The 16,334-nt window shown below is 34.4% G+C and overlaps 3 protein-coding genes across 3 annotated transcripts; all 3 read left to right on the top strand.

Moving 5' to 3' along the window:
- The first annotated feature begins 537 nt into the window (after window positions 1–537).
- Window positions 538–1,641, top strand: LOC148192057 (uncharacterized). The gene has a single exon (XM_088099995.1). It carries the CDS (start codon window positions 538–540, stop codon window positions 1,639–1,641), a length of 1,104 nt encoding a protein of 367 aa, XP_087956121.1.
- Window positions 1,592–3,019, top strand: LOC148192056 (uncharacterized). Its single transcript, XM_088100335.1, has 2 exons — window positions 1,592–2,639; window positions 2,720–3,019. The coding sequence occupies exons 1-2, from the start codon at window positions 1,713–1,715 to the stop codon at window positions 3,017–3,019; spliced, it is 1,227 nt and encodes a 408-aa protein (XP_087956461.1). The 5' UTR covers window positions 1,592–1,712.
- Window positions 3,020–9,057: 6,038 nt separating this feature from the next.
- Window positions 9,058–15,689, top strand: LOC124834815 (Methylthiotransferase). Its single transcript, XM_047309609.2, has 3 exons — window positions 9,058–9,429; window positions 9,745–10,802; window positions 14,778–15,689. The coding sequence occupies exons 1-3, from the start codon at window positions 9,155–9,157 to the stop codon at window positions 15,278–15,280; spliced, it is 1,836 nt and encodes a 611-aa protein (XP_047165565.2). The 5' UTR covers window positions 9,058–9,154; the 3' UTR covers window positions 15,281–15,689.
- The last annotated feature ends 645 nt before the right edge of the window (window positions 15,690–16,334 follow it).

Below are 16,334 nucleotides of genomic sequence, written 5' to 3'. Positions count from 1 at the left end.
GTGGTCATACTTTGAAGCTGTGGGATTTGTTAGAGAATTCAAGTACTGTGGAGAGTTCAAACTTTGGTGGAAGGTTCCAAACAAAAGGCAATGAACAACCTCAGACCGCTGACAGATGACAGAGAAGCCATTTTGTTGGCTAACTATGCAGAGGCAAATAAGGAGGAAGTTGAAATCTATGTTCAACATGGCCAACCCAGTCAGGCAGAGGAAATTACTTTTCTTACATTTGGTGAGGAGGCAGAGGAAGTAAGAGTACAGGAGATGGAGGAAGAGTTTGTTATGGATGAAGAAGACATTGGTGGGGTGGAGGGAAATGTTGAAGTAGAAGACTTGGTAGTAGATGACGAAGAGGGGAATGTTGAGGGAGAAATTGTGGAAGAGCAAGAGGAATAGGGGAATGTTGAGGGAGATGAAGAAGAAGGTGAAGAAGAAGATGAAGAGCAAGATGAAGAAGAAGATGAAGAAGAAGATGAAGAGGGCAATGTTCTTGAGGATGAAGGGGTGCAAAATGTTGATGACAGTGAAGAGGAGAGAATGGCAAATGGTGATGATGGGTTTGGGATGGACAATGTCACGGTGGAGGAAGAGAGAAGAAATATTAATCCAGTTTTGGATAGGTGGAAGAGAATGAAAAACAAAAATACAAGTGTTAGGAGCAAATTTGTAGATAGTGAGGGGGCATTTGTCATTAACGAAGAAGTTGGAGAGTATGAGATAAATGAAGTTTATGATACAGAAGAGTTGTCCTCAAATGTAGATAGTGATGAGGATGTGAGGGACAATAAAAGGCACTTTCCAAAGTATAAAGCAGAAGATATGAGTAAGGGATTCAAATTTAGATTGGGAATGGAGTTTAAGTGTTTGAAGGATTTTAAGAGTGTCGTACAGGAGCATAGCGTTTTGAATGGAAAAGAAGTTAAGTTTGTGAAGAATTATTTGAAGAGGGTAAGGGTAGTTTGTAAGAAGGGGTGTGGTTTTGTTATTATGGCTAGCAAGGTAGGAAGTAGGCAAACCTTTAGAGTCAAAACTCTAGTTCGGCACAAGTGTGGAAGGGGTTTTGGTAGCAAAAGTGCAAATGTAGAATGGATTACACAGGTTTTGGTTGCCAGATTTGTCAATGTTGCAGGCATGACAGTGAAACAAATCATAGATGAAATACAAAAGTCATATAGTGTTGGAATAAGTCATTGGAAGGCTGGAAGAGCTAAGAGAATTGCAATGGATTGTTTAATGGGTGATGGAGAACGAAAATATGCTCGTCTGGTTGACTATGTGGCTGAGTTATTAAGAGTGAAGGTTGGGACCTTCAAGATTAAGGTGAATCAACCCGAACCCACCCTGCAACCAAGATTTGGGTCATTTTACATGTGTTTGGAGGGCTGTAAGCAGGGGTTTTTAGGTAGTTGCAGACCATTTATTGGTGTAGATGGTTGTCACTTGAAGACAAGTTATGGAGGTCAGTTGTTAGTTGCAGTAGGAAGAGACCCTAATGACCAGTATTTCCCACTAGCTTTTGCTGTGGTAGAAACAGAATGCAAAGACACATGGATGTGGTTTTTGACACAGCTGCTTGATGATATTGGAGGCATAGATTGTCAAAGGTGGATCTTTATTTCGGATCAGCAAAAGGTACATTAAAATATGTAGTTTAGTTAGAAATTTATTTTGATTATGTAATACTTATTGGTGTATTATGGTTGCAGGGATTAATGTCAGTTTTTGATGATATCTTGAATGGAGTGGAACACAGGCTGTGTTTACGCCATTTATACAACAATTACAAGAAAAAATTTGGGGGTGGTTTGCTCATTAGAGACCTCATGATGGGGGCTGCGAAGGCAACATACTATAAGGAATGGGAGAAAAAAATGGGTGAGTTAAAAAATCTGAATGTTGATGCCTTTAATTGGTTAATGGGTATACCAACTAAAAGTTGGTGTAAGCATGCTTTTAGTGCTTATCCTAGGTGTGATGTGTTGATCAATAACTTGTCAGAATCCTTTAATAGTACTATTTTAATGGCAAGGGACAAACCAATAATTTCAATGATGGAATGGATTAGATCATACATAATGAGTAGGTTTGCAAGCCTTAGAGAAAAAGTTGACTCATATCCTGGTGATGTTATGCCTAAACCGAGGAAAAGATTGGATATGGAGGTTGAAAAGAGTGGGAATTGGCTTCCGGTATGGGCAGGGGGTTCACAGTTTGAAGTAACTCATGGCTTTACCATGGACAAATTTGTTGTTGATTTAAGTAATCACACATGTACTTGTTACTTGTGGGATTTGGTAGGAATACCATGTAGACATGCGGTTGCTGCCATTCATTACAAATCAGAAAACCCAGAAAATTATGTTCATCCTTACTATAAGAAAGATGCCTATAGAACTTGTTATGCACCAATTATAAGTCCTATCAATGGACAACAACTTTGTCCTACATCTAACTCTCCACAACTACTACCTCCCATTTACAAAACACCTCCTGGGAGGCCAAAAAAATTAAGAAGACGAGAAGCTGATGAATATGTCAGCCATGCAAAATTGTCAAAGACCAATACTGCTATAAGATGTAGCACTTGCAATGCATATGGACACAATGTAAGGACATGTAAAAAGAGCCAGAAAAGCAAGGTAAATCTTCTTGGTAATGTTATTTACAAGTTCATTTATTTACAACTATTTGTTATCTAACTATCTTACTCCTTTCATAGGACAAAAGGGGGGCTTCTACATCAACACCTGGATCTGCATCAAGAAGGGTTGCATCTGCATCTGCATCAGAAGCTGGAAGGGGGGCATCTGCATCACAAGCTGGAAGGGCTGCATCAATTGCTGGAAAGGGGGCATCTACATCTGCACCACAAGCTGGAAGGAGATCAGCCAGAGATGCAGGGGTTGGGGCTGCATCAACATCACAAGCTAGAGGATCTGCAACTATGCGTCAAGGGGCAAGAAGAGCATCCTCAAGATTGGCTGCACAAATTGTAGGGTCTCAAGGAAGTTGTAATTGAAGGATGTAATTTCAAACAATTTGTAGTGGCTGTAGGGTCTCAATCAAGTTGTAATTAAAGTAGTGGCTGTAGTGGACCACTTTTTTGTCTTGTAGTGACTGTAACCCTTTAAAGTATGCTGGGACCACTATTTGAACGACTTCTTTATTAATCAATATGGACCACTTTGCTTTGCTTTTAGTCCCTCTGCTGTTTGCTTTGCTTTGCTTTGCTTTTACTTATGTTGTAATTGCTTTTAAAGTAATTAAAGCTGTTGTCTGGTATTTTAAAAATTTGAGTGGTTTTAGTCCCTCTGCTGTCTGTAATTGCTTTGCTTTGGTTTTACTTATGCCATATGGTTTTAGTCCCTCTGTTGGCTGCTGGAACAAGCTACAATTTGGTGGCAGTTTGTGGTTTTAGTCCCTCTGCGCATTTGCCATTCTAAACCACCACTTTTGGTGCTAAAGAGCAACTCATACAGTGATATTTTCATCTCCAAGCTTTTAGCCTCTGCTGGCAGTTACTACATGTCAAATTTGGTAAAACAAAGTTGCTAAAATCATCACATTAACATTCCAAACTCGTTTCTGCAAAATTCACATTTAAACCCCCAAATTTTAAGCACTTTTTCTGATAAGTTGCAGAATTTGGTGATTTTGTGGTTCTATTCTGTCACACTTTTTTTGAACATTACCTTCCATTCTGCCACACTATTTTTTGAACATCTTAAATTGGTAGTCAAAGCTGCTAATATTTGCAAACTATATAACACAAATGCACATAACACAACCATCAGGGCACAATTGAACTGAACTTCCACGTTTTATTCAATTTAAAACTTGCTTGTACATCCACAACACAACCTATCTAATTACAATTTACCTTCAACACAAACAGAATACAAAACATGGCTGTTAATGCCCATGACAATACAAAAAACACCAACATCATTTTGAAATTTTTTCTCTCTTCCTCTAATTTCTTCTTCAACTTGTCCTTCTTCTTCCTTAGATCCAACACAACATTTTCAATACACACTTCAACTTCTTCACTCTTCCTTTGTAAGCTTCCTTCCATTTCGAAATCTCCTTCATCAACCCATTCAAAGAAGTTACAGCTTGAATTACTCTGCAAATGAAAATTACAAATCACCAATACAATATTCAACACAATAAATAAAGCTTTTATTCTCACTTACTGCCCAATTTCTACATCTATAAAATAGTCTCCCTTTGTTCTTCAATGTAGTTGCCTTCAACAACAACAATCTTTCCCCACAACCACAGTTTTTTGAAGCTAAGTGAGAGGATCCACATGTTTGGGACATTCCAGAACCTATGCTCCTTGGTGTGCAACCTCCTCTATCACCTTTCATTTCCCTTCAAAAGTGATTAACAAAGAAACTCAAGTTCGAAACCAAAACCCTTCAACAAAACCCTATATCCCCAAATCCATCCATCATTTTAAACCAAAACAGAGACGAATATGAACTTACGTGCCCAACTCCACCAATGCCGAAGAAGGTGATATCCAAGCTTGAACCTTCACTTCGTCTTTGCTCAAATCCTTCAGACAACACTTTGCAGTGAAAGTAATAAACCAAACTTTACCAATGTTGGATTAACTTTGCATTTCAGCTGTAACAACACCTGGACAGAGACGTTAGAACACGTGGACAGAGACGTTAGACACATCAGCACATATTTAACGGTGTTAGTTTTCGAGGACTAAAACCAAAGTTTCGAAAAGATTGAGGACCAAATTGTACCTTATTTTGAAAGAGGGACGAAAACCAGAAACGGCCAATAGTTTAGGGACTAAAAACATATTTAACCCAATATTAAATTAAAAATATCAATAATACTACAAAAACGATAATTTAAAAAATAAAATTAATAAAATAATTATTTTAATTTAAAAAATGAATTTGAAAAAAATATAAACATAAAAACAAGGGTTTTTAGTCCCTAATCTATCAAGCAAATTTGTTTTTAGTCCTCATCCTCCACGAAACCTTAATTTTTCGTCCTTCAAAAATAACGGCGTTAAAAAGAAGCTAAGCTGGCTAACGGTGAAGTGTCATGTCATTTTTTTTCTAACACGGAGTTAATTTGTCCCCTACCGTTCGGTCACCATCATCATTCAATCACCACTATCGTTCGGCCATCATCATCATTTCGTCGTCATAATTGTTCGGCCATTACCAATATCGTTCGGTCACCATCATCATTCAGTCATCATAACCGTTCGACCATTAGCAATACCGTTCGGTCATTACCGTACGATGAGAGATAGATTGACTCTGTCAGAAAAAAAAATGACATGACACTCTACCGTTAGCCAGCTCAGTTTTTTTTAACGTAGTTGGTTTTTTAGAACGAAAAACTATGGTTTCCAAAAGGAGAAGGACTAAAATATACCTTACTTTGAAAGCGATAAGTGTGAAAAGAGTTGTTTTACACTTATAAATGAGCTCAATCTTGTAATTATTCATGTTGTTCCTCATTGAAAAATTGTAATAGGTAGTAGATTGTTATGTAAAATATTGTACAGGAAAGGGTGTATTATTTAAACTCTGTCAGCCAATTTTCGCAAAGCGAAAGCCAAAATTCGCACTGCCAGAAGAAAGAAATCTGCATAGCGCACTAGTACCTGTGCGCTGAGCGAATAACATCAGTTAAAGTGCAACAATTAAGAAAATTCGCATAGCGCACCAGTACATGTGCGCTGAGCCAATTAATGAAGTTAAGTGAGTTTAAAAGACGTGACAGAAAGACAGAAACAGGCTGCTGACAGAAGTTCCGCAAAAGAAACGAAAATATCTCAGGAACTTCCGGAGACTACTTCAAGCATCAAGACACCATTGTTGCAAGGATTGCTTCAAACGTGTATGTTTTAGATGACTAGGAGTCGTTAAATCCTTCATTGGGATTGGATGTAATGAACTCACTCTAATGTAATTTTCCTCCTCAATATATCGTTGTTCGTTCATATGCTCTTTCTTAAATTTATTATCATTGTATGAAAAATATAATGTTATTTGAATGTCTTTGATTACTAGAAAATAACTTTGAACATGAACGTAGATAGAGCACTTAAGTGATTTGGGATCTAGGGATAGACTCAATAACTCATTCTTAACATCAGACTTAATGCAAATTTGTAAGTTAGATTGACTAAGGGGTTATCATTTTAATATATTAATTTAGAACTAGTTGCTAAGGAATTAGAACTAGTATGACTTGATCTGAATGTTTAAATGAAGTAATGAAATATTGAACATAGTTTTATATTCATATGATTCATGAAACCCAATTCCAACGAACCAACTATTTAATAAAATACCAAAAGGAGTTTCTTGTGTTGTTTTGTGCATTTTGATGTCTAATTGAGTTATAAAAGGAAAAATTGTTGTGTTGCACAAGTCCTTTGGGAGAACGATACTTTTACTTATCCACTGTATTAGTTGGAACAATTTGGTATGTTTGCCAAAAAAATTACCAGAAAGAATAACTAAAAACAAATTCGCTAAATAGATTAAGAACTAAAAACATATTTAATCCTAAAAATAAAAACATTCTTTATATATAAATGGATTCAGTGTTAAAATATTAATAAATAATTAAATATAAAGCGTTTAATGAAATATTGAAACTCCCAACATACTTTTTAATTTTTTTTATGATAATTGTGTTTGAATAATCCCTTTTTCTCTACAATAGAATGAAGAAAAGGCACTTGGAAAAATAATTATTTGTTGATAATTACCTTTTTTAACAATTATCTAACTATGTTTTAAGCAACACAAAGTTATATTTAAATAGTAATAATATAACTATAAATGAAAAATTAAAATAAAATAATAATATATTTAAATATATGATGGATATATAAAATAATAAAGATGTTAAAGTATAATAAAGCGGCGACTCATCTCAGTTCAACACTACAACTGTTACTCCACCCCGCCATGAACGGAACTAAAAAAGGTAAAAATAATATTAAATTTTTTAAAATATGTAATAAAAAATAAAATATTACTAATAAAGATTACAATTTAACTTAGAATTGTAAGGTTGAAATGGTTGGATTCTACCAATCCAGATTAAGTTGCCGCATAAATAGATAAATAGGTATATAAATGAAAATGTAAATAATAGATAATCAAATAAAAGAGAAATGTAAAAAATAGATAAATAAAAGAATAATATCACTTTAAATGTTAAATTTATACAATTATTTCTAACTATTGTTTGCATGTTGCAAAACTTAGGGAAGACATTATAAGTTGATTTTGTTTTGGCTGTCTCACATGTTTTCGTTAGTTTTACTTATAAATCAAGCATAACAATAACAATAAGTTGATTTTATGTTCCTTGTATCACATGTCTTCTAATCTAGCTCAAGTTTATTGATTTTCTTTAAGGATCTTATCCTTTAAAAAACTTATACTCTCAAGACATCAACTATGTAAATTACGAGTTTGATTAGAATATCCTATTCGTATTGACAGGGTGGAAAATAATGTAATGTTATATATTAATAAAAATATAGAACATTAAAAGTAGTAAATTACAATGTCTTTTTTAATAAATATATTTAATTGGTTTTTTCTCGCTTTAAAATAAATTCCTTATAAAAATATATTTCAGAAAACCACTTTTTCAAACATGTTGATATCAACCTCTCTATTTGCCTTAAAGCGCGCATTTTTTATATATGTTGAGTACAAGATCAAGTTAGTTTGAATTAAACGATAATATTAAATAATTAATTTTGAATAAAATAGGTCATTACAGTCATATATAAATAATATATTTTATGAACATTTGATTTAACACAATTTATTTTAATATTTATAAATTTGTAGTTATATTTTAAATTTAATTTTTGGTACCATGTTTTTTTTTAAATATAAAAATAAAATATATAAAATCATAGTACATTACAACAATCATCATTATAATGACACATGTAAATTTTTTGATTAAAAACTCATTATATTTATTTTATTTATTCGAAACAAAAAATATTTTTAAAAAATGACTTAATATAATATTTGAATTATACTTGGTGATCGAATTCGGTATAATTAAGTCTAATTAAGCGTTTTCTTTCTACACCCCATAATTGCTAACTGCACCTCTAAAGTTCTATAATGTTCCCGATTGTTGTTCCGGAAAATACGTTTTTGAACTGAAAAGAAATACGAACTCACCTGTTTTTGGGTAAGAACAGTGCAGTGGTAGGAAGTGGCGATTCAGTGGTTGGTGGCGGCGGCGATTCGTGACTCGGTGGCAATTCAACGGAAGCAATGGTGGAGAGCAGCTCCCTCATGCAAACGCACAAAACTAATAGTTAGAGTAAAATTATAGTTAAGGGTATTTTGATCTTTTCGATATTTATTGTGGGGGTGCAGTAGCATTATAGGTGTGGGAAGCAAAACTCGTCTAAATAACAAATACAATATATTATATTTCATTTTATATTGTCTTCATATCCTTCAAAGAAAATGTATTTTTTTCCTAAACTGGTCATAATTAATTATCATTTTTCAGGAAGAAATACTTTCTCCGTCCAAAATTATTCAAGCTTTACGTTTTTCCAGAAGGGTAATAACATTAAATATATTATTACTTTTAAATAATTTTACTGAAATATTTTTATCCTCCGTAATTGCATTACTTGTATTTAGATATGGCATAGATTATTTGGGAGAGAAACAGAGAGCAATTAATTTATAGATAAATAAGAAATTAAAAGTTAAATCTTCACGGAAAAATGACAAGATCAGTGAATCAGAATTTTTTTAAATCTAAAATTGCATATGAAACCAGAGAAGTAACATCTTTCTCTTTTTTATTAATATAAGAGAATATGAGTAGTTGTAAACTATATAATCATTATTCTATTTTTAAATATAGTTTAATTTGGCCAGGAATAATGAAGGGGAAAATGATTAATTATAAATATATTGGCAAGACAATGTTAAGCACGTTTTAACATAATCTAATATCACATTATAGGGTGATTTCATGGTTTTCGATGATAGGGCGAAAAATGAAAATGAAAATGGTTTTGTGACCGCAAGGACCCTATCCGACCCAATAACAGGGCGAATTCAACACAGAACCCAACTGAGAGTGAAAGAGAGACATGGCTTCTTCACTGTCCTCCGTCATCAACCAACCTCACATAGCTCAGCGCTTCAAACTTCATCGCCCATCTTCTTTTGCCACTTTCACAATCTTCCACCATAAACGCAAACACAAACACCAGTACAATGTTTTTTCTCCACACCCATATACCACATCGCCACGCTCTCGCCCTCTCAATCTCATCATCGCTTCCAGAACCTTCTCTCATTCCGCCACTCTCCGCCACCATTTCATCCCTCAAGCCACGCTCACTGCTTCCGAAGCTCAACCCCGGTGAGTTTTTTGTTGCGATTGCAAACAGCGCCACCACTTTATTCTTTTTATTATTACAGGAATTTTATTTTATTTTGTTTGGTGGGTATTTCGGATTCACTTCAGTTTCGATGAATTGAATGAAAAGACGATTTTTTTTTTTCATTTTTAATATTATTGGTCGTCACTTGGGGAAGAATGACATGAGAATGTTCATGGGAAAGACGTAATTTTTGTCCCTGTATCGTCTTTGCAGAATTGCAAATTTTAGATTGGATGGATTGGGGTTTCGGGATGAAATATATTTACTCGTTATTTGTTTTTTTGTGTGGGTAGCCTTGTGCCAGATGCTGAAGTGCCTCCCACTGGTCGAATATATCATGAGACTTATGGATGTCAAATGAACGTTAATGATATGGAGATCGTTCTTTCTATAATGAAAAAAGCCGGTTACAGTGAAATTGTGAGTGTTCCCGAGAGTGCAGAAATAATATTCATCAATACCTGTGCCATTAGAGAAAACGCAGAACAGAAAGTATGGCAGAGGCTTAATTACTTTTGGTTTCTTAAGAGGCATTGGAAGAGCAATGTTGCCACTGGAAGAGCAGAGTCTCTGCGCCCTCCCAAAGTAGTGGTTTTGGGATGTATGGCTGAGAGGTTAAAGGAGAAGATACTTGATTCAGATAAAATGGTTGATGTGGTATGCGGGCCTGATGCTTATAGGGATTTGCCGCGCTTACTTGAGGAGGTTGACTATGGTCAGAAAGGGATCAATACTCTCCTTTCACTTGAGGAGACTTATGCTGATATTAATCCTGTTAGAATCTCCAAGAACTCGGTTACTGCATTTGTCTCAGTGATGAGAGGTTGCAATAATATGTGCTCCTTTTGTATTGTTCCTTTCACCAGAGGCAGAGAGAGATCACGTCCGGTGGAGTCCATTGTGAGAGAGGTAGCGGAACTTTGGAAAGAGGGTGTTAAGGAGGTAACGCTTCTTGGCCAAAATGTGAACAGCTACAACGATGCATCTGGGAGTGAGATAGAGGTTGAATCGGGGTCGAATTGGCAACTTAGTGAAGGGTTTTCTAGTATGGCTAAGGTAAAAAAAATGGGCTTAAGATTTTCTGATCTACTGGATCGATTGTCCTCAGAATTTCCTGAGATGCGATTCAGATTCACTTCTCCACACCCTAAGGATTTTCCAGATGAGTTGCTTTATCTAATGCGAGACAGACATAATATATGCAAACTGATACATTTACCTGCACAAACTGGAAGTAGCAAAGTGCTGGAGAGAATGAGAAGAGGATATACCCGAGAGGCTTACTTGGAACTTGTGCAAAAGATCCGGAGTATTATTCCAGATGTGGCTTTGAGCAGTGATTTCATTTGTGGTAATATGTTTTTTTTAATTAATTTTCCCTGCCTTTTATTTTTTTACTTTCTTTTGTTATTCCTTAATTTGACCATTTACAATTGGAGAACCTTAATTTCAGCAGATGAGTGCTGGAGTTTCTCATTTATAGCTCCTTTCATTTTATAATCTTGTTGTATTTGATGATATTTTATTCTTAGGAAATCTAGTTTATTTTCTCAAGCAATTCAGCTTCAGAATACACAATTTACTTGAATTTTTATAAACCCATCTGGTGTTCATCTTCTGGAGTTGTATAATTTGCATCTCTCAAATAATTGAGCATTCCTTCAATAATTTGTTCTCAACAAAATGAAAGGAGCTAATAAAATCTTTATTTGCAAACTTTTGCCAATTTATTTTTGTTTCTGAGGAGTGGCATTTGTGTTCAATTTACCCATTTTAAAATTTTTTCCTACAGTGTATTGGGAACTTGCACTATTTGCCACAATATTCTGTCAAATTGGGGAGTAGCTTTGTTTGTGTTTGAATACACAATTTACTCATTGTTTTCATAAGCCCATCTAGTGTACATCTGCTAGAGGTGTATTAAAAAGTAATGTTATTTTATTATTATTGTTTCTCTTGTATGTACCCAGCTTTAGGGTAGGGTAGGGTTTAAGGTAAGTGTTTTACCTTATTTTGTAACTCCTATATCTACATCAATAAAAAACAACAATGTAGGTTAAACACACAACTTTCCCTCCATCTTATTGATTCAAGTTGGTGTCAGAGTGGGTACAATTTTGCTCTGTCTTGTCCTTCATTGTCGTTGGTAATGTTTGCCATTGTCACAGGCATCATCATTGACATCACCATTGCTCTCTGTCACCATCATCGCCATTTTCATTCCAGTGGAAGAAGTTAGGTTCTCCTCGAGGAGCACAACTCATTATCCATATTTATGTTTTCAATGAAATTAAGAACCAATTTTGAAAGATAATTAAAATTCTTAAAAGTGACAAAGCTAAGGAATATTCTCTGTCATGTATCATTCATTCTTATCTTCTAAGCGAATTTTACATCAGTCCACAACAAAACGGTACAACATAGATGAACAATAGACATCTTATTGAAAATGCATGCTTTCTAATGTTGGATACAACATTCCTACATTGGGGAGATGTAGTCCTCATTGTTTGTTTCTTAATCAATAGGATGAATTCTTCCTATCTTGAAAATAAAGTTCCTCAATCTATAATTTTCCGAATGACCATCTATATCTTGTCTCTCCATACATGTGTATTTGGATGTACTTATTTTTTTCATAATGTCTCTTTGGGTCTTGAAAAGCTTATTGCAAAAGCTATAGAGTATGTCTTTTTAGGATGTTCTTGCCTTCAAAAAAGGTATAAACGTTACTCTCCCTTTACCAAAAGGTATTATATGTTTGCTGCAATTACCTTTTTTGAGGACTCACCTTTTTCCTTGTTCCCCATGGAACATTTTTCATCTGTTCAACAAGTCCTTCCTTTACCATCATGTGATTCGGTCATTATTTTTGTTCCTCTCAAACTCAAACTTAGGGTGTCAAATAACATTGTTCCACCACCTCTTCTCACCTACTAGCGTAAATAACTTGGTCATCCTCGCTTCAATATTCACGTGATTTAATTCCTCCACCACTATATTCCCATTCCATGGATCCTTCACCCTATCTTCTTCTCTTGACTGTAATCATGTTTGACCTATTTCTCTTAGAAAAGGTATTCAATCTACTTATAATTCATATCTTATTTGTAACTTTTGAAGTTATTTTTGTTTGTCTCCTTGTCTGCCATTACTCTTTCTAACAATGTTCATAAGATTCTTGATCACCTTGGATGGTGACAAACAATGATTGGCAAAAGGCATGCACTTGAACACATTGGCACTTGTGAGTTTGTCCCCCTTCTTGGTAAGAAGCCTATAGGTTGTAGATGAGGTTAAGATTCATCCTACTTGAACTCCAGTGTTTTATTGTAGTACTCCTCTTGTGTGTGTTTATCTTATGGTATATGTTAATAATATTGTTATTATAGGAAATTATATCACTAGAATTGCTTAATTAAAAAAGCATTTATTCAACCATTTTCTAACCAAAGATTTAGGCTATCTAATATATTTTCTTGGTGTTAAAGTAGCGTAATCAAAAGAAGGTGTTATTGTTTCACAAAGAAAATATGCTTTTGATACTGTGAAAGAGATAGGCATGATAAATTACAAGCTCATTGATAGTCATACAGGCTCAAATCAAAAGTTAATGAGAGACCAAGGTGAAATTTTCTCAAACCTAGAGAGATAAGGGAGGTTGGTGGGAAAACTAATTTATCTCATTGTAACAAGACCTAATCTGATAGAGTATGGATAGTTTATGTAAGGAAGAGAAAAGGGAATAAAGAGGGGGAGAGGTGTTAGGCAGTTATAACTGTATTGTTAATTCGGGCGGGAAATAAAGCTCCTATATAAGAGCTGATGTATGTGAGTGATACTTTACGTTTTAATTGATATATTGTATAGACCAGATCACGTTTATCCTGTGGAGAGAGAATTTGGCTCTCTTGGAGGTTGTTTTGGCTGTGCATTGCTATACTGAATAGAAAATATACAGTTTATACTTCTTTTCTGGTGTTTATACTTCTTTCCGTGTGTGTTAGTGCATTGTAGATAGGTTTCCAATCTAGGAACCTATCATAATCTTTCTTATCCAATGGGAGTTGTGAGTCAATTCATGCAAAACCCCTCCCTAGAATGTTGTGATTTACATTCTTAGTAATGTAAAAGGGACCCCAAGGCAAGGATTGCTGTACGAGAAGAAGGGAAACATTTAAGTCTTAGGGTATAGTGATGCAGATTGGTCTAACCTACGCATTTATGGAGATCTACCACAAGATATTATTTATTCCTTGCAGAGAATCTTGTATCTCGTGTCTTGGAAAAATAAAAATCAAAGTGTTGTTGCCAAATCTAGTGTACAAGTTGAATATAGATTTATGGCCGTAGTTACATGTGAACTGGTGTGGATTGAATAACTTTTTTAGGAGTTGAAACTTTTGAGAAGATGAGCTGTGAAGTTGTAGTGTGACAATCAAGCAGATCTTATATAGCTCCCAGTCTAGTGTTTCATGGGACAACTAAATGTATAAAGATTGAATTGGAGAGAAGTTGTTGTCTTAGGATATTATTACTAAACTTGTCAATTCTAATTAACAACTTGTAGACACTCTAACTGAATCTCTAAGGAGTCAGTTTATATGTTACAATGTGCATATGACCTATATGTTCCAATTATATGTTCCAATTCGAGGGAGAGTGTTAAAATGTAATGTTATTTTATTATTATTTCTTTTGTATGTACTCAATTTTGGGGTTAGGGTTTGAGATAAATGCCTTTGCATATTTTATAACTATTATATATACATTAATAAAAAGCACAACAGTGTAGGTTGAATACAGTGCTTTTCCTCAATCTTATTTATTCAAGTAGGTGTAACTAATTATTAAACACTTATTCAATAATTTTTCTCAACAAAATAAATGGGACAGGTAAAATCTTTATTTGCAAACATCATGACCAAATTCTGTGCTATTGAGTAGTGTCATACCACCAGTACATGATATATGTTTCTTTTTGGAATTGTTGATGGTGTTTCACATGGTTGTTTATCCTATGAAATTGTTAAAAGAATACTGCAGAAAATTATTGAAAGGAATTTATGGTTTATTCTTGAGAACTTGGTTTTACAATTGTGCCTACGCTGATGTGTGATCCATGTAGCCGACCTTACTCTATAAAATAAGGCTGATGTTGCTGTTGTATTACTCATGCTATATGAACGATGCACTCATGGATCGTTTAATTATGTAGTTGTAGTTCTCAAAACCTAGTTATTATCCTGTACTTTTTTCTTTACCACTTATATTTAACTGCATAAGAAACTAGCCTCTGATTGTGAAATTTTTGCAATTTAAACAGGATTTTGTGGAGAAACAGAGGAGGAACACTCTGAGACGTTGACTCTGGTAAATGCTGTTAGTTATGATATGGCATTCATGTTTGCTTATAGCATGAGGGAGAAAACTCATGCCCACAGAAATTATGTTGATGATGTTCCTGAGGAAATTAAACAGAGGAGGCTGGCTGAACTAATTGAGACTTTCCGCGAGAGCACAGGGAAGTGTTTTGACTCTCAGATTGGAACCACACAGCTTGTGTTAGTGGAAGGACCCAATAAAAGAGCTCCACATACTGAGCTTATGGGCAAGAGTGACAAGGGTCATCGTGTGTTGTTTCTCAACATGCCAATCACAGATAGAGAAGACGTTAATACAAAGCGAAATCCTGTGGTTGGTGATTATGTTGAAGTCCGCATAACAAGATCTACGAGGGCATCACTCTTCGGTGAAGCACTTGCTATAACTAAACTAACCTCATTTTACGATAATCTGGATAAAGAAGCTGTTGCATGCAGCGTGTAGAACCTTCAAGCTTAAATAGCATGACAATTTTTTTATATAGTTCTTCATTAATTGCTTTTTCCCTTGTTTCATTCCTTACACAACATGGCAACACAATTCATAGAAGACACTACAAGGGACTGAGGTTTTACATTCAGTAGCGACATATCAGCTGGATCACGATCATGTATTCTTTCTTCATCCTCTCTTCACATTAAAAGTTTCGAGTCTGCATTAAAATATACACTATGGATTATCCTACTTATCATGGCAGTTTGGCTCTGTTATGTTTTGGAGCTGCATTGGGAAAGTGATTTAAGTGAAAATTTACTGTATCTCCGTTCTTTTTTTTATAAATTCTTTAGTTAATCATTGTAGGTTAGACGAAATGTGATATGAAATTTATGTTATTTTTGTTTTGTTTTATTAATTTATTTAGCTCATAATGATAGTTTTTAAAAAGAATTATTTTTTAGAGTAATTTAGGAAGATAATATTTTATGATTGCGAAATTATGTTTAGATTATTTTATTTGTCGGTTTAATTGGTCAATATATGAATAATAATACTGTTGGCACCGACAGGGTTCATTATGCTATCAGTAGCAGCAGCCGAGATTGAGTCCAATAATAACAGTCAAATGCAGCAAACTAACTGGTACAAAAACCGAACTTTCCGCCTCCATTCACATGCAATAAACGGTGCACTTGTTTTTAGCAACCTCAACCTTCCATGCACATTACTTTCTTTGGAGTGGGAAGAGCAGAAAAGAAAAAGACAAAAAAGAGTGAAAAATGATACTGTTTTCATTAAAAAAATTTGAAAAAGATGAGTAGAAACTTTTTTAATGAATCCTCTTATAGGATAGAATGAAAAAAGATTAAATTAATTGAGAAATATGATAAACTATCAAAATATTCTTATTTAAAATTTTGTCTCGTTTTTTAATTTTTAGGTTGTATTTAATTTTTTATTTTGTTTGTAGTGTTGGAAACAAAAAGAGAGTAGGTGTTGAGTTATTTGGTCAAAAGTGTTGGAAAGAAGAGAGTGGAAAGAGAGCAGTAGTTTTTTGTTT

This window comes from Vigna umbellata, chromosome 10 (assembly GCF_029865625.1).
Source record: "Vigna umbellata cultivar VRB3 chromosome 10, Vumbellata_1.0, whole genome shotgun sequence".
In the NCBI taxonomy this organism is placed as follows: Eukaryota; Viridiplantae; Streptophyta; class Magnoliopsida; order Fabales; family Fabaceae; genus Vigna; species Vigna umbellata.
Note: the sequence above shows the minus strand (reverse complement) of the source record. Positions and strands in the feature narration are given on the sequence as shown.